Source organism: Acromyrmex echinatior, chromosome 8 (genome assembly GCF_024713525.1).
Source record: "Acromyrmex echinatior isolate Ae372 chromosome 8, ASM2471352v2, whole genome shotgun sequence".
In the NCBI taxonomy this organism is placed as follows: domain Eukaryota; kingdom Metazoa; phylum Arthropoda; class Insecta; order Hymenoptera; family Formicidae; genus Acromyrmex; species Acromyrmex echinatior.
Window position 1 is genome coordinate 5,563,297 of NC_141859.1, and position 22,043 is coordinate 5,585,339.

The 22,043-nt window shown below is 36.2% G+C and overlaps 1 protein-coding gene across 5 annotated transcripts in view; it reads left to right on the forward strand.

Moving 5' to 3' along the window:
- LOC105144505 (synaptogenesis protein syg-2) overlaps nt 1-22,043 on the forward strand; it is a 249,745-nt gene that overhangs the window by 121,418 nt on the left and 106,284 nt on the right. For 4 of the 5 annotated variants that reach the window (XM_087408385.1, XM_087408386.1, XM_087408387.1 and 1 more), the window contains 6 exons: nt 743-897; nt 5,226-5,501; nt 5,790-5,949; nt 8,612-8,937; nt 10,069-10,435; nt 21,380-21,628. In XM_087408385.1, the coding sequence (XP_087264511.1) occupies nt 743-897; nt 5,226-5,501; nt 5,790-5,949; nt 8,612-8,937; nt 10,069-10,435; nt 21,380-21,628 (1,533 nt within the window). The remainder of the gene's footprint in view (nt 1-742; nt 898-5,225; nt 5,502-5,789; nt 5,950-8,611; nt 8,938-10,068; nt 10,436-21,379; nt 21,629-22,043) is intronic. The other variant, XM_087408388.1, reaches the window with a different exon arrangement.

Below are 22,043 nucleotides of genomic sequence, written 5' to 3' on the forward strand. Positions count from 1 at the left end.
ATCTCGTAAATTTCAGAATTAAATAATTAAAATGTATTTCCGTGCGAAGAGCAAGATTTTTAAGCGATCTATCATTTCTTTTGTCTTTTTGCGAAGCATATTCGTTCAGTTTGCCGGGCGACGAAATTTTGAAATGATTTTACGAATACGTTTCTCAAAAAGTAGATAGCCGATTTCGTTGTTATTTCTGTTTAATCTAATTTCAAATTTTTCCTGATACAAAACTGAGCATATATCGTCGCTTTTGTAGTAACAGAGAATCGTTTTCACGATTTCACTCGATAAAGGTGGGCAACTTCGAAACAGTAGCTATCCGAATAAAGTTGATTAAATTAAATTCGCCATAACAGAAACTTGGCTCTGCATGCATAGAATGTTTAACAAAATATAACTATCTGTTCAATATGTATCTTTTTGAAGTAACACAACAAAGAGAAAAAAATGAAAATAATCAATACAATAAATAATCAATACAATACTTTCATATTATAAGATATATACTTGTATTATACTTAATATATAAGCATTATCTGCTTTTTTAAATAACAGAACACTTCTAGTCACGAATAGTAAATGTACACAACTACGTTGCATGAAAATTGTATTTTTTGTTGGTCGAAAAATAGGTTTTTTTTATTTATTAAATTAGAACATCTTTTTTTTTATAAATAAAAAAGCCCGAAAAATAAAGCGTTTTATAGCTTACTTACACGAAAACAAAACACGTTTTTCATTGTTCCAGTAAAACCATTGATAGTTCAAATCCTGACGAAGGAAACGAGAGTATCAGCCGATAAAAATTACGATGTGGAATGTCGATCGAGCGGTTCACGACCAAATGCGGTGATTACTTGGTGGAAAGCAAACAAGCCAATCATTAATAAGGAGATTAACAACGTAAGTTTATATAGTGTATGTAATTTCATGTGATTAAAAAAAAAATATGCTGCACAGCGAAACGAAAGTAGACATCAGTCTAAAGGAGGTTACGTCATTTAAATGCAAAAGAGAGAAAGAGAGCAAACGTTCTTGGTTACTTGATAAAAAGTTCCTTTCTCGGACTCTTTATTTGAAGGTGTTAAATGGTGACACTCAGTCTGTAATTTTTTTTTTTTTTTTACGACGAAGCAAATTTATTTTAATACTTTTATTATACAAAACGATGCGAGTAAAATTGAGATCGACTAAATTTAAATACTTAAAACATAAATCTCTTTTCTACTTTACTTTGTAGAATATTTTAAAAGATAATTTGATATGTGAAACAATAATTTTTGTTTGTTTTTGTAAGGCTACTTGATGAAAATTCCTCTCACGGATTTTTTATCTAAAGGTGTTAAATGATGACACTTAATCTTTAACTTTTTAACGACGAAAATAAATTTATAGTACTTTTGTTATAAAAAGATGCGAGTAAAATTAAGAGCGATTAAATTCAAGTATTGGTATCACTTGCAATGCGATGTAAATCTTTTTCTCACTTTATTTCGAAAGGATGTTTTAAACTGTAAAGGATATTTTAAACGATAATTTGATAATATGTGGACGATTATTTTTCTTATTTTAGTAAGGCTACTTTATTAGAGATAAAATTATTTTTTTCATCACACACTGAATTTTCTAAATGATATTGGATTACAACGATAATTATATAGATATTAAGTATTATTTAAATATTTATATAATTTTAAAGGCAATTTTCAGAATCGAAATTTGAAAAGAAGTCGACAAAATTGCTCACGCGTTTTGCGGAAAAGTGTGATTGATCGATTCTTCTTTCGAGTACTCTAATTTCAGAAAAGTTGCACCGTGTGTTTTTATATTATCTCTCCCCGCATTGCGTCTGCCAGATGCGAACATTCGTGTCGTCGAATCTTGAAAAAACGGTTAACGGAAAGCATTGCTGAAGTGTGCCGCACAATTCGGGGAAAAATTCTTGAAATCGACGTCTCGTAACTTGCCGCAGTTTACGACGATTCTTCCAGAAGTTAGGACGATGCAGTTATTTCGTTTTTCTTGAGGGCGACTTCTCGACCCCTTCCCTCCCCCTTATTCATCCGTTCATCCTGTCGCCTCCCCAACGTACCCCGGCACTCCTGCCGTAGTGACAGAGAGTGTACAGAAGTTCACGAACGATCCAGTGGATCTTCGCTTCATAAACTTTCGAGACTTAACTTTTTTTTTCTATTTTCGACGTAGATGCCTCCGTTCACCGCCTGTAGCACGAAATGTTTCAGTAATACTTGAGAAAGCTAAATTTTTAAAACGTTTTCCCAAATATAACTATTCTCTTTACTTCAGGAAACTATTCTTGCAAATTCATGTCGTGTGTTTCACGAGTTTGTTTTTTTCACATAAAAATATACCGATATATCGATTGATATTATAATGGATTTAGTAAATAACGATCGTATTTGTCATCTCTTCTTAATTAATGCAACATCGTAGTTTGGTTATTGAAGTTTAACAATTGAAATAGCAAATATGAAACATCGGTGTCTTTGTAATCATTAAATGATATGTATCTATAGCGCATATTCATGATGTTAAATATGCAAGATAATTATGCATAGGTATTAAAGTGACATGCAACCGATCGATATTATAACTATGGTTGGTTAACAGTAATGAAGCAATAATTTTACCATTTACCTATATTGTTATAAATAAAACAATATATAATATAATTGAGCCTAATAATATAAGTTTTCGTAGTAAAATAGTAAAATTTACATTTGGATTTTTAATAATTTTATGAAAAAAGGTATTTTATTTTATTTAATATCTACGTAGCTTACAGAATAAGCATTAAAATAATTTGAAATTTGTATTATTTTTATTATATTATATAGATCACTGAAATATGTAAAAATATATTAAGCTTTGTTAATGAAATGTATTTTCATGTATCAGAATTTTATGGTGACTATGGTAACAGGACGACATTACCGTTTTATACTTGTATTATATATTTTTACTGCGCTATTATTTCATGATCATTTACGAGCGAAAATGTTTGAAGCACTCGTGACGACCATTACTGCACATATATAATATATCGCGATATTTCACAAAAAGTTGTTACGAATTTTTTCATACTATTACGTAGGGAAATACGTTTGTTTATTACGTTATAAATTAAAATGCTGAACAAGTTTTTTTATGAGAGAATATCTCTCTCATTCTCCTACATGTGATACAATAGGAAGTAAGAGAAAAATGCGTTTTTTGGCCTAATAATCTATAGAAAAATTGGCCGTATTTGTCTTTTGCAAATTCTATATATTTGATGCGCTTTGTGTTATCTTAGAATCTTAAATTCATTATTTTTTTATGAAAGCATGGAAAAGATCAAGATATTATATGAGATTTAATTCAGGAATAATCACCTGGATTTTTATAGTACAATTCGGCTCAGTGACAAAAAAATATGAATTGTTATAAAATATTGTTTTATATAAATATTACATATATTTTATTAATAACTTCTTTACAAAGCTTTAAATATGCAATTTCAATTTAAAAATCCAATAAAAAAAGATACATTAATTAAAATTATATTAAAATCTTTTTTTTTTTATAATACCATCATAAGCTACTTAATATATTTGTTCAACTTAATATTTGTTTGATTTCTATTTACCTTTTTTTTAGAAAATTGTTATTATTCCATAGTATTCTTAAATATTAAAAAAGTTAGAAAACGTTAATATCAATAATATACAATACGTTTTTAATAATAATGATTTTAATTAGGGTTGAAAAACACTCTAAGTGATTGTTTGTAAAGAATTGTACGTGAAGAAAATCAAGTGACTACTTCCGAGTTAATAAGATCACTGAGAGACATGACTTTATACGAACAAATCAAGTGACGTTGCAAATCATTCCTCATTATTCGTCAATGTAACAAATAATCAAAATAATCAGTATCGCTATCAAATAAAGTCTATTCAAAAGATAGGGTTAGGTTCTATTAGTTTGCTTCTGTTACTAATAATTAGTTGATATAGCAGATTTGTTAATGGTACTGGTAGTTTGTTAAATTAACAAAAGCCTTTCTCTCAGTGATGGATTCAGTTAAGCGTTTTTCCATATATCCATGAAGATTCACATCCTCTTAGAAATCAAAGCTTGAAAAAACTACGCCAGTAACATTCGGTATGCGAAACGTTGTGACCGTAACGTCAGTTCGCGTACGATCTACCTGCGCAATATATCGACGCCCGTGTGTTGGACTGTCCAGAGGGTTTTATCGGAAAATTCGATCGCGTCGCACTGAGGCGCACTGAAAGTACAACGCAGCGAAGCTTATAAAAAAAAGCGTACAGGAGATAGGGAAAGCGAGACAGAGAGCGAACGAGAGAGGAAAGGAGACGAGTCATCACGATCGGTAGAAGTGTATAAGAGAGTGAGAGACAGCAACGTACCACATTCATCCTGACGAACCATTACTTCCATTCATCGTATTCGCTATACTGATGCGGATACGTGGCTTTTCCGATATATATGCCCGATGGCGCTATCATTAAAATGACATCGTGAAAGCGGGTGGGACAGGGGCTGTGATGGAGAGAGGAAGCGTCAGCGATGTGACCCGCACCCGCTTCGACCTCCATTTCCCGTCGTTGCTCTAAGCATCATAAATCTTGAAAAACCGTTAATTCCCGGCGCTCTTTTATTTCGGCATCACTTTGGCCTAACAGCTTCCAACGATGTTAAATTAATATTAGCAGCAAACGCGTGACGCCGCATGAAAAATGAATTGCGCTTTCGACGCGGGAAATGAGAAATGTGCGAATCGTGTTAAGATAGCAGAAGTTTGTTAATGGGCTGATTAGTTTATCCGATTAATAGGTCGGATCCACTTTTTAATTTGAATATCAAGTTGTACATATATCTCAATTAATTCAGCAAAGTGGTACGTTATGAATACGATATACAACATAGCGTAAATTTTTCAAATTCACACGAATTAAAATTTTTTTTCGAAATCCATTATTTCTTGGAAAAAATTTTATGTGAACTGTGCTTTTTTTCTATATCGACATATTGAACTGTTTCAAGCAATCAATTTGGAAATATTTGATTCTTAAATCAACTGCGTTATTCGTTATGCAATATCGAAAAGATCGATACCAAAATCAAATTCGTTTTTCGGTTTCGCGTGACACAGCTATGTTGGAGCATCCAATTTCAAAATCAATGTGCATATTTAATTACAGTATCCGATTCAGAACAATCAGAGTTTGAGCATCCTCAGTTTCATGCCAACTATAGAGGACGATGGTAAATATTTGACATGCCGCGCGGAAAATCCTGCTATACCAGACAGCGCGTTGGAGGACAAGTGGCGGCTTGACGTACAATACCAACCGGTGGTCAGCTTAAGAATGGGCGAAACGCTGAATCCGGATGACATCAAAGAGGGCGACGACGTGTACTTTGAGTGTATAGTGCGGGCAAACCCGAAGGTGTACAAGCTCGCCTGGTTCAAAGATGTAAGTATCGTGAACACTCGCGTGTCTATCACGATATCCGCGAGAAAATATTTCACGATGTATTTTGTTATACAACTGCACCGTTCATTCTTCCGCTGCTGCTTTATGCAAATGTATTATAATTCGTTCTCCATTAGATAACTTGCATGTATACATTTCATGCCTTCTTTACTACAATACAGTTTCCATCTGCTAGTGTGCGAGCATTCAAATTACATTATAATTGTAATTAAGGAACACAGACTTCTATTAAATTCAAATTCTGTTGCAATTTGTACGTGGTTTTAGGGCAAAGAATTGAAGAATAATTCTACAGCAGGTGTAGTTCTTAGCGACCACTCTTTGGTACTCCAAGGATTGACTCGTTACTCTGCCGGCGCTTACACTTGTCTTGCCGCAAACAGCGAGGGAAAGACGGCCAGTAATCCGGTGTCTCTCCAGATAATGTGTAAGTGGAAGATACAATTACAAGTTTTTGTACAATTAATAGCCAAATTATTTCGTAAATTTATTTGGGTAAACAATACCGTAATAGTATTGGAGCATATGTCCTTCGTAATAACGACGTCGCGTCGGTTCCCTAATTTTCCGCTTGCAACTGCAATTCCTCGATAATTACTTAATCGATGGTAAGCAACTCCGCGGTGTGCACAGGGGCAAGTACAGCAGGGTGTTTGTCGAACGCACGAGAAACGAACCCGACTGTTAAGTCAGAGAGACGGAAGAGTAGAGGATGGAGGGGGAACGGTAGATAGGGTGTATAGTTTTCTGTGAAACACGGAACGCGGGTTATTCTATTAGAATGGTCGGTGCCCCTGGTGCCAGCCTGGCGTATCTGCATCTTGTAAATGACCTAAGAGGGAAGGAAGGACTGCGATGCATATTCAATGTATGTAAAGCGCAGCTGAATATTCATGTGTGGGTGAACGCAGGCTGGCAATGTGCTAAGCTAGGCCGGAGCAGACGTACGGTGGGGCGTACGTAACTGAAGGAGATCGTGGATTCGTCCTGATGTTCCAAACTCCCTTGCGAAGCCGACGATGTCGATCTTTTGCATTCACATGGGACTTCGAACGATCCGTGATCACATCACAATATAATATTGCACATGTACGAGTCGTATACAAGCCATGCAAAAGATTTTCCCCTTACGTTCATTTTATTTGAATCGCTCTTTAGATATTTCTCATTATCTTCTATAATGTGATTTATAACATCACATTACACAAATTCTGATGACGTAGATTAATAAGATTTATGTCAAGAATTTTTTATTACTGCAATAAGATATAAAAATTTATTACTGGTTTTGTTTTGATATATTTTAAAAAATATATTTAAAAATGGCATATAATTTAAACAAAGTTTTTAAGAAAAAATAAAACTGTTCTTGCAATACATATTCTATATGAGTGTATAACGTAATAAGATCTCTATAGATTCTCGTCTAAATAACTTCAAGTGTTTGCAATGCAAATCGTATAAGTACGGAAAGCTTCCCGGTCAACACACATTTGATTCACAAATTTAGAAGTTTGCTAACACATCTATTATTATACATATGTGTTGAATGTATATTTAAATCTTGATAACTTTGAATTTAATCAGAATTAAAAATAAAAATTTACATGCTCTCTAATAGTAGCAATTCTGTCGTAGACATATAAATTTCTATAATTATAATATAAGAATTTCTTTGTTTGTTAAATTTAATAGATTTCATTTGCATCAATACAATTTTTGGCGGTTATAATTTCTGTGTGATCTCGATTCTTATTTAATTTCTAATTTCAATTCTTATTTTCATAATAAATAAATGAGAATTGATTGTTAACTGAATAATTAACAAACTGTAATTCGGTGACTTCTACGATTTCTTAAACATTTATTATGTAACACTTAATCCGTTTTCGCTGGAATAGAGAAAAGAGAGAAAGACATAGTTGTTGAATATTTTACAAGCTAGACAAACATTGACCTAACAATTTGTCGGGTTATTCTAGAGAATTCTAGAGAAATTGTGAAGTTATTTAAGTTGCACCTTTTCTCCTTAAACGTATATCTGCGACAAATATAAAATTGTTACATTTTTCCAAATTGATTTATGAAACAATGAAATAATAAATTTTTATAGAAATATTATTTTAACGAATGGATAGTGAAATAAATAAGATGGGGTGGGGGGAGGGGGGACTATTTTAAAAAATGTTTAAAAAACATTAATAATTCGATCACATTCTTGGTTTATAAAAGAATCGTAAGATTTACCGAGAGAGACGTGTCTCAGAAAGCACCTTGTGGCATTTCACAAAGTGATTTTCACTTCAGAATACGTCGCATTAAGCGAAGAGATCGACCTGATTTCTCTATTACTATCTCTTATCCGCAAACTTCAAGAGCGGACGTTATTCCAAGGCGTCTACGTAAGATATCATCCTTTAGTAAACAGACATGCCACTCCGATGATATGTCGATATATACATACCATAACGCCGCATCTCTCAAACTTCTCATCTTGGCAATTAATTTAGTATCGCATAGACTGTATCAAATTACAACCAGACAGTCTCTCTCTATCCGTGATTCCTAGCCTTCGCTCGTAAATCATCACTCTCGCCGTGTGGGACTTCCGCATGTCATGGCCTATCGCAAATACCGGTGTCAAGGGAATTTCCTATTAGACTATCGATCGACCGTGCAACCGGCTGAACGGTGCCGAGCTGCTTCTTCTTCCGTTTGACACGTACTCGCGGATCTCGAACCGAGTTATCGAACGCCCGCGAGTATCAATACAACCGTGCAACGAAACATAATGTCGAATATCCATTTAAATCGTCGTTAGAATTATTCTATGACAAGAATGGAATGTTGATTGATTTACGATTATATAGCGCAACCCAGGAAAACATAAATTAATCAGAATACCTTTTTATGCTTATCATCGGACAATGAAATTTCTCGAGGCAGAAGAACGTCGACTTGCATACACTTTGTTATACATTAATCTTGACAAGCGGGTCATAAATCACCCTGTACTTCAAACTTTGCGCTACTCCATCGTTGTTCGTAGAAAGGCCACCGTTGGCAAAGTACGACAACTTTGTTTGCAGATGCGCCGGTGTGCAAGGAAGGCAAGAGCGAGGTGGTAGTTGGCGCTTTGAAACAAGAGACGGTGTCGTTAGTGTGTTCCGTGGAGAGCCATCCGGCGCCATTGACTTTCCATTGGACATTCAATAATTCCGGCGAACTCGTCGAGGTACCACATTCACGTTACTCTCACGTATCGGCGCCCGGCACACCAGACGGGCAGAAAGAGTACCAGCAGTTTCGTGGATTTAGACTGAACTATACACCAGCTACGGAAATGGATTACGGTACGGTGGCATGCTGGGCGAGCAACCAGGTTGGCAAGCAACGAACACCTTGCCTTTTTCAGGCAAGTACTTTTCCACCTGTACCTTTTCGCTTCTTTACGTTTCCAGCGACTTACGCGGTTTTCAACGTACGATTCAGTATTTCGAGCTTTTAGCTTAACGTGCGAGCATATGAAATTTTCATCAAAAAAGGAAATCACATTTGTATCATAGTGGATACTATTATATTTTATGTAGAATATTTCCATCAGACGTAAATATATATAAAGCTTTCTCTAACTTTATATAAGTTTTATTCTGATTTATAGAATCTCGATTTATAGAATATCGCAAATAAAATTTAAATTTTTTTCCATGCGACAAGCTAATTTCTTTATTAATGTATATAATGAATTACTCCTGATATCAAAGTTCCTGTCAAATATTCTCGATAAACTTTTTTTGCGTAATTTTTTTATTTCCAGTCATTATTTATGCCACATTATGTAGCTCATGTTTAACATACTAAAAAGAAATTTTATTAGAAATCTTGAAATAATATTTTATCATTAATCATATTGTAGGACTTCATCTTCATCTGATATCAAAAGATTCTTTTGATTGATACAGTTGAAACATATGGCTCCCAATCATTACACCGGTCATAATTCTCGTAATTCTCAGTTGTATCGATATATTTGATCTAAAAATGGTTAAATCATCCCTATGTACTACATGTCTCAAATATTCCAGTATTTACACGACGTGCGTCATGTTGCTAGCTATTTCCTTCATAAATTTCATGCATTGTATACTCCGGCATCACTATGCTCCATACATTTTCATTTTGATCGATCGACGGCATCTACAAAGAATGCGGGAGTTGCTTTCTTTGACGATACAAACTGTGTTCGTATTTGACATGCATAGGAGTCTTCGAACGTGTGTAAAGTCGCTACTGGAAAGATCGATCGCTCCTTCCCTATTGTGAAAGCTGCAATCTAAAAGAATGCACGATGTAAACATAACCGTTAAACGATATTGTTAAATTATGCAGTTGTATGCATAATATTATGTGGTATTAAGAACGTATTGCTTGGTCTAATCTTTTTCTTATGGAACGAGAAATTGAATTCCGCGTCATATGTAATGCAATAAAGGGCGTATTGGTCGACTAATGCAAATACACTTTATCTCTTGTCTGCTTGTTTCAGGTTATAGCCGCGGGCCGACCATACGCTCTTCACAATTGCAGTGCTACGGAAATGTCAGCGCCTCTGGATATGGAGGAGCTTGGTACGAAATCGGGAACGGGGCTGATAGTTCGATGCCTGGAGGGCTACGATGGAGGTCTTCCGATACACAGTTATCAGCTGGAAGTCGTATCTGATGAGGACGGAGGTCCGATTCTCTTAAATAAAACCGTGCCAGCAGGTTCCAATGGACCGACTTTCGAAGTCGCAGGACTAACAACGGGAAAAAGCTATCGACTTTTCCTATACGCGATTAATGCGAAGGGGAGAAGCGAACCTGCCATACTTGAACCGGTAACCCTGAAGGGTGTTGCTATGTACACGACTGGTGAGTACACAGTTTAGTTTTTCAAAAATACTTTTGTACTCGACGGGAGAGCAATCTTGAAACTTGAAGTGTTACTGTTTCATTTTCTTTTGTTTTTTTGTTGATACGTATAATGGAACTTAAAATATTTTATTTAAGATGAAGAGATCTCTTTTCTTAATTTTGAATAATACTGAGTGAAATACGAGAAAATAAAGAGATAAAACTAGCTTGAGCTTAGAATTTTCCAGTTAAGACAAATGTACGACTGTTTAAAATTGTGATAATCGTATAAATGTAACTATTTATACTAAGAATGTCGGAGTTCATTCCGAGTTTAAGGGAAGCTACGAGAAGTTTCGTCGTTAGCAGAGATGATTATTCTCGTATTACTTGTAACTAGGAAAAGAGAATGATCTTAAGTCTAAAACGTCTCCGAGCAAAGTCGTAAACGAATCATAAGCACAATTTGGTTGACTTATAAAGTTACTGAATGAAGAAACCTGTAGTGATGTAAATTTGCGTTGTCACATAAAATTCTTTATGATACGCTCTACATTATATTTAAATTTCTTATGTCATGCAAAGTACGGTCGCGTTATCCTTTGCTCGAGAGAGAACTTATGGCTCGCTAATTGTCTCACTTCCACATTGCATGGAACGGATAGAACTTCGAAGCACCCTTGCAAATGAAATATTCACTTTTCGTACGAAATAGAATTTTTGCTAACTGTCGGGAATAAAAAAGAGTGATTGCATTGTATTCATCAGCCGGCGACCAAACCAGTTTCCTTTTTCGACTTCCTGCATTTACGCGTCGATCGTCGGTTGCTGCAGCAATAACAATCGCGCTACATTTTTCTCGTCGGGTCTTGTTGAAAACCGAGCGGTGCGGACATGCTCTCTGAAAAATGACGCGACCCGGCCCGGAAAAAAACGCTGAATTTCGCTTTTGACGGTCCATTAACGTGCGTTCGGATGCGAGTGTGGTTACGGCGTGTGCGGATAGCGCCTATTATACACGATGATAGGCGTCGCAAGGACGGCGGATATGATCGCAATTTCACAAATACTGCGAGCGAGCGCGTCAGTATTGCAATTAGTCGGTTAACCGATCCCCGTCTCCTCGCCGTTCTCTACGACAGGCTCACACTGTGGTCGGCGATGTTGTGAGCCAGGATGTGAGGAACGGGAGGTGGACGGATGGTCTACCATCCGAATGGAGGTGGAAGCGACTACTGCTAGTAGGGAGTTTGTAATGCTGAACGCAGCACAACGCAACCGCAGGTATCGGGCTCTGCGGACCTTGCAATTAACAAAACAGATTACTCTCAATCAACGAACACCTATACCCGCTTCGGTGCACGGGACGTGACAGTTTCACTGGCTTTCTGCGACTCCCCATGCGATTCCGTGGGGAAATAGCAAACAGCATGCGTTCTGCGTTGATTTGAGTTGTGGTCAGTTGGCTTCTTCCCTTGACCTAAATCGAGAATTCAACGTAATGGAAAAAAAAATGAAATTTATTAAATCAAAGGAGCATGCTGTACGTGTTGTCAGGATATTTATTTTTATGAAAATACGAAAATCATCTTACGATCTTTCATCTTTGCTCGTAAAAACATATATAATACATAATAACTTTTTATTAAATTTTACTATTTATTATAGATAATATATTTATAATTTAGTACTGTCTTTTACATAATTTTGTATATTGCTTAATTGGATTTGACAGTCTATCGAATTTATTCTGCTATTAATGAAAACTAACAAATTAGAGAATGTGCACCAAAAGTTTGAATGTATTATATATATATATCTTTATCATTTGATAAATTTATTTATCAGAGAGAATACTTATTCGCGTTGTCAGTAAACTCCTTCAGCTTTCACGTAACTGCAAAGGGGAAACATTCCTTGACGTCTCGGTACATTTTCTTATAGTATTGGTGGCGTTAAACCATGTTGCAAACTTGAAAGGCATCAAACTCAAAGAACTTATCGTCCAAGCGTCTATTCGTGCTGTCGCTCGTCGACACGAAAAAGCCAAAACGCGAGAATGTAATCGTCGACTTGATCGATGTGCTGCAGACTGCATTACATACCAAAAATTGCTGGAAGGTTGGCGTGCTCGAATTTAGCTGCAGCGAACGGAAGCTAGCTTCCGCCACTTTAATACGCAAAAGTAAAAGGTTGCTGCGTGTTCTTGTTTCGGCAAATACTTTCAGCCAGGCCAACAAATCCAACAAGTCTTTCGCACGAGCGAAGCCAATGCACGAACGATCGGCAAGTATAACATTTGCACAAACATCTCGACTGACAGCACCTCGATCATTCCTTTTCCATTCCTGAGCAATGCTCGATTATAATGGACTCTATCCGTGCGACTCCAGCAACGTAATAGAAAATCATTGGTAACATACGGTCGCGGGTCAACACGGGGTTAATTCAGTTTTACCACCGATTTCTAACGCCACCAACCACGTAATCCAACCACTCCACATCTTCATGTTTCCTCCGCGCTCTCTCCTCATCATCGTCCTTCACCACCGAGTCCAACCCTCCTTACTCTCTCCTTCCTTCCCTCTTCACTAATTCCGACACGCCTGACTTTGCAATCTGGTTCTCTGTGTGCAAGGGTGGTGAGGGTGCAAATATTGATTTGACGACCGTAACCTCGCGGCGCTGATTTGCCCGAATGGCGGCCTGTCTACGAACCATCGAAGCCAATTTGCGGGTTCTTTGTATTGTCCCCGTCTAGCATTGTCCTATAAAGAGCCGCAGGGGTTTGTTAGCGACAGAAGGCACTGTGCCAGCTTTTTTGACTGCGTTTTTTAACATCTGCGACTGTTTATTCTGATTCGTGAAATCAATATTCTCCATCATTCCTTTGTAGAAATCATAACGTACATATTTTATCTCTACATATAAGATAATAAAACTAATTAAATAAAAGAATTCCTATTCGATCAAAGCAAATTTTAGTGCTTGGATATTTCTATATAAATTTATATACTTATCTGATTCTGTTATGCAATCATGATAAGAACCAGAGTAATAATTTTATTAAAGCAATACATTCACGAAAACCTTATCTGCGAATAATTTTATTGAAAAATATATTATCTCAGCCAAGATTTAAATCTGGAATTTCTGGCTCTCCGAGATCAATTCGACCACTGAGACTTCGGCAATAACTAATATAAGCAAACGTAATATTTCAAAAAGATATGGAATAAGCGACATGACATACGAATTTAGATCGAATAAATCTAATTAAATAAGATTAATTCCTATATTCAATAAAAATAATAAAAATATTTAATATTTATATCTTTGATATGTTTATCAGCGTAAAAATAAAACATTTGAAAATGAAGATTATTGAAGATCGGTAAAGTTTGATATTAAAGTAAAGTAGATATATAACCGTATAATTTATGCTCCGTACACAGAGAATGAAGGTGAATCTCCATTTTACACTTCTCGCTTATCACGCGTGTTCTGAAAATACTCCCTCTTTTCCTTTACTCCAACAAACCATGGCGGTTCGCACGGAGATCTACTGAAATGTTTTTGCGTATCTTACCGGTACTTCCTGTGAAGAACAAGAAGTGGCCGCGAACGAACGAGACGCTAGTCGGTAACGATACCGACGTGCCGAGAAGAAGAAGATATGATTCAAGTCGAGAAGTTCCTCTCGCCACAGTGTGAGAACAAGAAAAACGGTAACTCGACGCGGCACGCCGCCATGGCACAAGAAAACGAGCACAAGGAATAAAAGCGGTAAGGCAAGTCGGCATGACTAAGACAAGTAAGAAGAAAATTGTGTAGTAGTCTCTTACCGTCACTCATCTATTTCGTAATCTCTCATTGAACGTATACCGGCTGATCCATTAGTAAAATTAAGTGGATGACGAATATCCCTTTCCTTCCACGAGGTATCCTCAATTTGTCGACCCGCGTCGGTTCTACGAAATAAAAGAAATAACGGTAAAAGAAAATATCTCTTCTTTCACTAGTATCTTTAGACGTGGTGCGCTAAAGGCACGTAATATGAAAAAAGAGGCAACGATGGCAGAAAGGCGAAGAAAAAACAGGAGATAAAAATGAGATACCAAGGATGGGAGCGTAAGGATACTTGGGGTTGCTAAGGGCAATTCAAATACTCTTGTTGGAGAAACTCCGTTCGCATATAAATCGCATAACTCTCCGAAAAGGATTACGAGGATTTTAGGATTAATCCTAAAAGTTTCGTATCAAGCGAAGGATGCGATAAACACCGCGATACAAATTTATGCGGGTTATTATTAGAGATATTAAAGAAGTTAAGCTCGCCTCATTTATATTTGACATCGGAATCAAATGTAGACGTTTAAACGGGAAGTAAACATAATTATCTGGAAAAAGGGATAACTCCTGCAACAACTCCAGCTTTCGGTTTATCAAGAAAAGAAAATATTCCAGAAACTGTTCTTTCTGAAAATCGATCCTTCCCCTAGCACAAGATTCTCAAGGTTTTTTCCGAGAGTTTCTGGCATTCTCACGTGCGGTAGAGTCGGTTGTTTGGCCTCGGGGGCTGCCACGTGGACGGTTTTAGAATGCAATTCTTTCGAAATTGGTTTCGGGTTTCTGCGGGATTGCTTCGATTTGGGACGAATTACTTTAGCCACGAAAAGCGGCTCACTCGCGTCCCGCCGATCTAGCCCTTCATTCGCAGAAAATTTTCACCGTGAAAATCCACATCCAAACTCTCTCTATGTCAGCTTTCGCTAAGTGCAGCCTGATTTTTCCATGATTTCCCTTGCCTCGCCTCGTTCTCATTGATTCTCGTTTGATAAAAAGATGATAAGAGGAAAGAGTGGAAAGAAACGACATGTTGATACTCGGGTCACAACCGATTCGATTTATCGTACTACGATTGACATTGTTTTCATAAAACGCGCAACAGGCCGTACATCTTCGCGAAGGATACGAGATGTACCGACAAGATAAACGGGAACGTCAATATTAACTCTTTCCCTGCGCTGCAGCGAGCCGAAATACGTCAATGCTTATGTAGCTATTGCTGGCGGGTGATATTTCACAACGCTGCTAGCAAGTTGTTTCCGCGACACCGCGAGCGTGTTTGAAATTTGACAGCGTGTGTAATATATTTCACGATGCAGTTGTGCGTTTTTGCGAATATCTTCGGGACATTTTCAATTTCGGTTGAATTTGAAACGCTAAAAATAACTTCCTTTCCTCACAGTAAAAATACCGTACGCATTTTTCTTAATTCTCTATCGTAACGATGGAACTGCACGCTTATTATATGATAATCAGATTACTTGAATCGCGTTGAACAACGAAATGATAAGGAACTCAGTAATGAAACGTCGCTGGAAAACACAAGCCAGTGCAAGTTTATAATTTGTGTTATAATAATTTTTTCTATTATACGTCGGCATTTTAGCTCTATTTCAAATATTTCGTTTTTTTTCACTGCTGCAATACTCAAGCAAGAATTTTAAGAGATGCCATTCGCCTTTATCAACAGAAGAGGAGACAGTTCTTTGTAGCGTCAAAATGTCAGCTAATAATACCTGAATACAAAACGCTGCGAGAGTTTGCTTTCTCTGGCAGTCCGTTGACAGATTTTTTGAATGACCGGTAGCACCGTTGCTTAACACGGGCCTGCACAACAACGTCAAGTGGCTCAAAGAATTCCTCCTGGCGCGTTCTCGGCATCGTCGAGTTTACCTCTGTCTTATTTACGCAGGTAAGACAAAGTGCATAGTCAACACGACGCGCGGCAAAAGAGTTGAGAGGTTTGAGTGCATTAAAATCCTGTTTAAGGCAAACAATTACACGCGCAAGAAGTGCACACGCGCGTATTTCCCTCTCCCTTTTATACTTTAACCGTGATATAAACCATTATAATAATTACGCCAAGAATCTCACGCAGAAGCGAACCAACACTTTTTTTTCATAAAATTTCGCCGTATTCCTCGTATCACGATCGTTTTTCTTAATAATGTTCCTTTCTCATGTCAGCGACAATTGTATTTCATCCGAATATCGCGCGCCGCGCTGAATATTTTCACTCCAAAAAAAGCTAGAAAGAAAATTATTATTTGTAACTTGCCACGTGAAGAAACATGATGTAACTCAAATGATATTGACCATTATTATTCTCTTTCTTTTTGCAATTATACCTGCTTTTAGAATTTTCTGCCGCGATTGGGCAACTGAACCCCGGTGGATGCATCGGCGCAGCTCTGCAATTTCACACTGGAAAAAGTTTAATTACTCCTGGTGCTGAGGACATATCCTGGTGTAAACACACTGTCTGCGCGTTGGTGTACAAGCGAGAGACAGCTCTGCTTTCAGCTAAATTCTTTCATGAAGGGAACGCAGCAAAGCCGAGACGTAATGTCCGCATTCACTTGGTCGCCGGATGTCGTTCCACTTGCTCTCTCTCCCTCTCTTTCCGCCTTCGTTTTTTTTTTTTTATTATTTTACTCTCAGTCCGCGAGGCGGAGTTTAAATTGGTCCGCTTTCCGCCGGCAATCAAAGTCTAATCAAACTTTAACGAGTATCACGAATGCTCCCTAGGTACCCGTCAAGCCGAGAATTCCAACTATCTCTGTCTTCCACAGGATAACAGCGGATTTACGGCTCTTTTAAAAATTTCAACGGATCGGCACCGACGATAGTCGATCTAGGAAGCCGATATATTGAGATTAAACGTGACAAGTCGCTTCTTCTTGTCGGTTTCTCTTATATATGTAATTGGAATTGCTCGCGTCGGTCTGCACATATTTTATCAGCTCGTTTTGATTAATAATTCGATCACTTTTTCTTTTCACTCGACTGTCTAATCGACTGTCTTATCATATATTAACCAAGCAGAAACGCTATCCAGATTTTACTACCGACAGTTCGCAAGGAGCAATCTATCAATTTCTTATTAACAAACTTCGGTCGTTATGCCCGCAAGATGAAATTTTATGTATTTAATGCTATGCGTCTTAAACATCTTTTTTCAGCAACCCCTTAAGAAGCGCTTCTCTTAGGTACATATCCTCTCGCTCAATAATATTTGCATAATGGACTTTCGCAAAGAATTTATTCGCTTGCAATTTACGCAAGCACGCGATGCTTTTGATGAATATACTGTCAAGGCTAACTTTAAACTACGCATTTATTTATACGAACAGTTAAAACCTCAATTTGAAATGTACTAATATTATCTCTTAGTATACACGATGAAGTTATTTATATTCGTGTCCTGCGTATTTCTTTCCTTCGAAATACTAGGAGCACTTGGCTAAATAATAGTATTATCCTTTTGTTTTTTTTTAATGCGTAACTGTGCAAATACTTTCTAAAGATATTAAAATATATGTATAAAGAATCACTTAATAAATTTGTAAACTGTTATAAACGTAATGAAAATTAATCCAAATATGAACGATCCATCATATGTATTAAAGGTTATATATATAATCTAAACATATATATATATATATATATATATATTTGTTATAGATGCTGTTTAAATATATTGCAGTAAAAGACTGAATATTATAAAACGCGAATAAATGCTGAATTAAATACGAAATAATACGAAATATTAAAATTGGGAAAAGGAATATTTTTGTTCTATCATTTTCTTTATTACTTTAATGTAATTTTATGTTCCATATTTACGTAGAAATAGAATGTTTTAAAATCTCGGCTAATAATAATCTTAAATTTCGCTATTTCTCGTTGCAGCCCGCAATATTCATGCGGAACAGCCATTAACTAAGCGTAAGATACGTAAAATAGAATTTGCTCAAACAGAAGCATTAATTTACCGAGCGGATGCGTAGTACATGCCATTTCCTTTATACGCGTAATCATGTAACAATTAACTTGAAGAACAAATTACAGAATATAATTACTTATGTACACAAAATGCATTTCAATCCAACGTCCATAATAAGTATCATAAAATTTAAATTAAAAATTATTTTCACATAAATTCTAAGAAAAAGAATTAAAATGTCATATTTTCAAAATGCTGAAATGGCTAAATAGAGACTATAATTAAGATAAATATTCTAGTGATCGGACATGAACCTATGTCTAGACACTTACACGACATTATTATTTATTATTATAATATTAATCAAATGCTTTTATATTACATATTATAATTTAATTATATTTCAAGATTATAATTAAATCATAATATTATATTTAAAAAATATTTAAAATTAATAATAATATAAACAAATAAAATTTTGTGTAAATGTCCGGACATTATAGGAACGTGATCGGTCACTGGGACGTTCATCTTATTAATTGATAAAAATTGTTATGATTCTCATATGTAATATTTTCTTTAAATAATCGATAATTAATAAATAAATAAATATATCATGTATATATACGAATACATATATATATATGTGTGTGTGTGTATATATATATATTATATATACATATGTGTATGTATAAAATGATATATAATATATTAATATAACTACGAAAAAGAAACAACATCTCTTTTAATTATTATATCTCTTTAAACAATAAACTAAGAAAATGAATAAGCTTCAAATGCTTTAATGAACATGCCTACCCTCGTAGGAGCGATCTCGTTTACACTATTTCATTCCTTTAAGATCCTGAATGGGTCGTGGTCTTCTAGCACTAAATGAGCTTCAAAAGGCGCATCACCGCTGTCTTTTCGTGTTTTTAACTGAGCTGCAAGCTTGTCAGTTCAGAAATTACCGCTCGTTTAAACTTTAGTTACCACGAGCACCATAATGGCAAAATACGGAACTTGTATTTGCAGTGTCCGCTATTGTTAAGGAGATTGCTGCAACGTTGTAAAATAATATTTTCGTATGTTTCATGTATGAATAATACCGCACTCTCTGATCAATTGTAATTTTTCTTCTGCTGTATTTTTTATTCTGCTATATTGCATATCTACTTAAAAATTTTTGGAGTTGAATCTAATTCTAAAAAGTGACAAAGAGTTACAATTAAACCAGTGTTGAAAAAGAGTGGTAATCAGTTGTCAATTTTTAAGAGTGAAATTTCACTCTTTAGAGTTAGATTCCACTCTAAAGATTTTTCGAGAGTAAACAGGTCGAAACACAACGCGTTTTGTGCTAAAGGGATTTGTTTGAAATGGTAGTTCGTATATAGCATGATTTTGCCTGAAAAAAATCAAGCAAAATAGATATGACACATGAGGGAATTAGAGGAAACGCGGAGTCGACAGGACATAGTCTCCGATGCTCACGTATACATAAACCGGTTTATATTTAGGGGTGACACGAGCTGGCTCGAGATAACTCGGAGGAAGGATGGACTTGCGCGAATGTTCTTGTAGGAAGGGGTAGTTTTACGGGTGTACGCGCGCGGCAGGGTGTGCGTTAATTGATGTAATTATATCTTCCTTGCGGCGAGATACGCTCGCTTCGTGCGCTTGTATGCAAAGAGAGATACGCATACGCGTGCATGCAGAAAACGGTGGGTCAGCAGGATGTAGGTGTTCGTATATGCGATATATTACGCCAATGCGACAGGACATTTATGTAGAAGGGTTGAACTGCAATCGAGTCCCCCCTCCTCCTCCCCCCCCCACCCTAGTAATAACATACTTTCGTTGATTATTATTATGCTTATTAAACCGGCCATTTGATATTGATGGCTCTTATTTTCTTGATAATCAGTAATTACAGCAAAAAAAGAGAAGGGAGGGATAAAATATAAAGAGAATACTGTTCTACGTTCTTTCAGAATAGAATACTTGAATATGCAAATGGCTTCGTAAGGTAAATACATTAGTTAATGGATATAGACCTAATTATTGGATGAAATATTTAAAGTTTTGAAATTAAGTCTTTAATAACATGTTTATTCTAAATAAACTCGTCTTATCAAATTTTTATAGACAACGAATTTATTTAGAGTTGTACATATATAGAAACTCAATATTTATTATCATAATTTGTTGTCATTTCCAATAATTGGTACATTTACCTTGTATACTTTTATGTTCTATCCAGATTGCTAGGCCGTGTGTATTCTAATTAATATTACAGTTTAATCAATATTATGATCAACGTAAATAGCTGTACGTACTCCAAAAAATATCGTATTTAAGATAACTTTCAGACATCTTTTCAGAATCTTAAAAATGTCTTTAAAATGTCTTTTGATAAAATTTTGGAACATCTTTTAAATACGCGTATTATCTGAGAAACTACCCCGTGTCGGACAACAGTAGCAGATTTTTTTCTGAAGCATCTCAAGCTCTAGCGTCACTTTGTAAGCGGCATTATCACAAAGGAAGTTTCGCTCTTGCAATCAGGCCACTTTCAGGGTAGCGCTTTGCGACATATGTGTATCAAGGCGCTCTTGTTCAATGATCCCTTTTCGATGTAGCGCTATACGTACTCTTTGTACGAGACGGTGTCACGCGTCGATAATAGAGAAACATTGAATCGCTTCCTTTCTAACACCCTTGTTCACCTATACAAAGGAGAAGGCTTGGAAACGCAAAACAAATATGCCTGGCGAAGTCATTTAGTAACTGGAAAACGTACAAAACATTTACTACGATCTCTGGATTCCGTTCACGAATTTGCAGCGACGATCGACGAGTGATGCGATACAATCCGCGTTGGTAATCGAAAAGTACGAAAAGCCAATTGTATCCCTTAACTATATCGTCGTATCGCTATTTCTTTCTTTCCTTTCATCGAGACGTGAGAAAGCGAGTGATGAAAGAAAAGTTACTTATAGCGCTTCCTACAAATAGCAAAGTTCTATTTTATATAGTTGGATAAAACGTAGGATTAGGAAAAGCGGGGTGGGTTGCGTTACTGTATAGCGAGGGAGTAGGAATATCCCTCCGGAGAGATCGATAGAAGTTCCAGTTGATCGAGCATTTTGCATCGACTGTCGCGGCAGGCAATACCGATGCATCGATGCTGAATCCGTTGTTGCTGGGCTTGGCAGCCATGGCGACCCTTTTGGCCCTGGCCGTTGCTGGAATTCTAGCGGCGCTCTACCGGAAGCACTCCACCGGCCGACCCGGAAGTCCAAAGCACGCTCCCATCGTATGCGAGCCGCCTAATGCAGGTGCAACCACTCCGGTGCATCCTCAGACCAAGCAGGCGGTCGATGACATCGATCCGGACATCATTCCCAACGAATATGGTAAGTTCGTCAGTATTTCGTTGAAAAAGGCTTGCATGAATTGTGTATATTGGCCCTTTTTTTATGTCGACTAGAGACTAGCTGGGCCATCACATATGCATTATTTTTCAATTTTGTCGAAATCACCGGAAGAAAATAGAAGTGAAATGATAATAATAATAATATTTGATATTGATTTTTTTCGAAGAAATATAAAATTACTAAAAAATAAAATTATCTATACATGCGAAAAATTTCAATAAGTTTCCAAATTTCAATTATAAGAAGAAATATTAATTATATTTTTAATTTTTAAAACGCATGGTATAGATGAATATATCTTATTTTTAATATATCTTATTGTTCGTTTCTATAGTACTATATTTTTAAATAAACAAAATAAATATCTCTATGTGTTCTTGATAAGAGATAATTA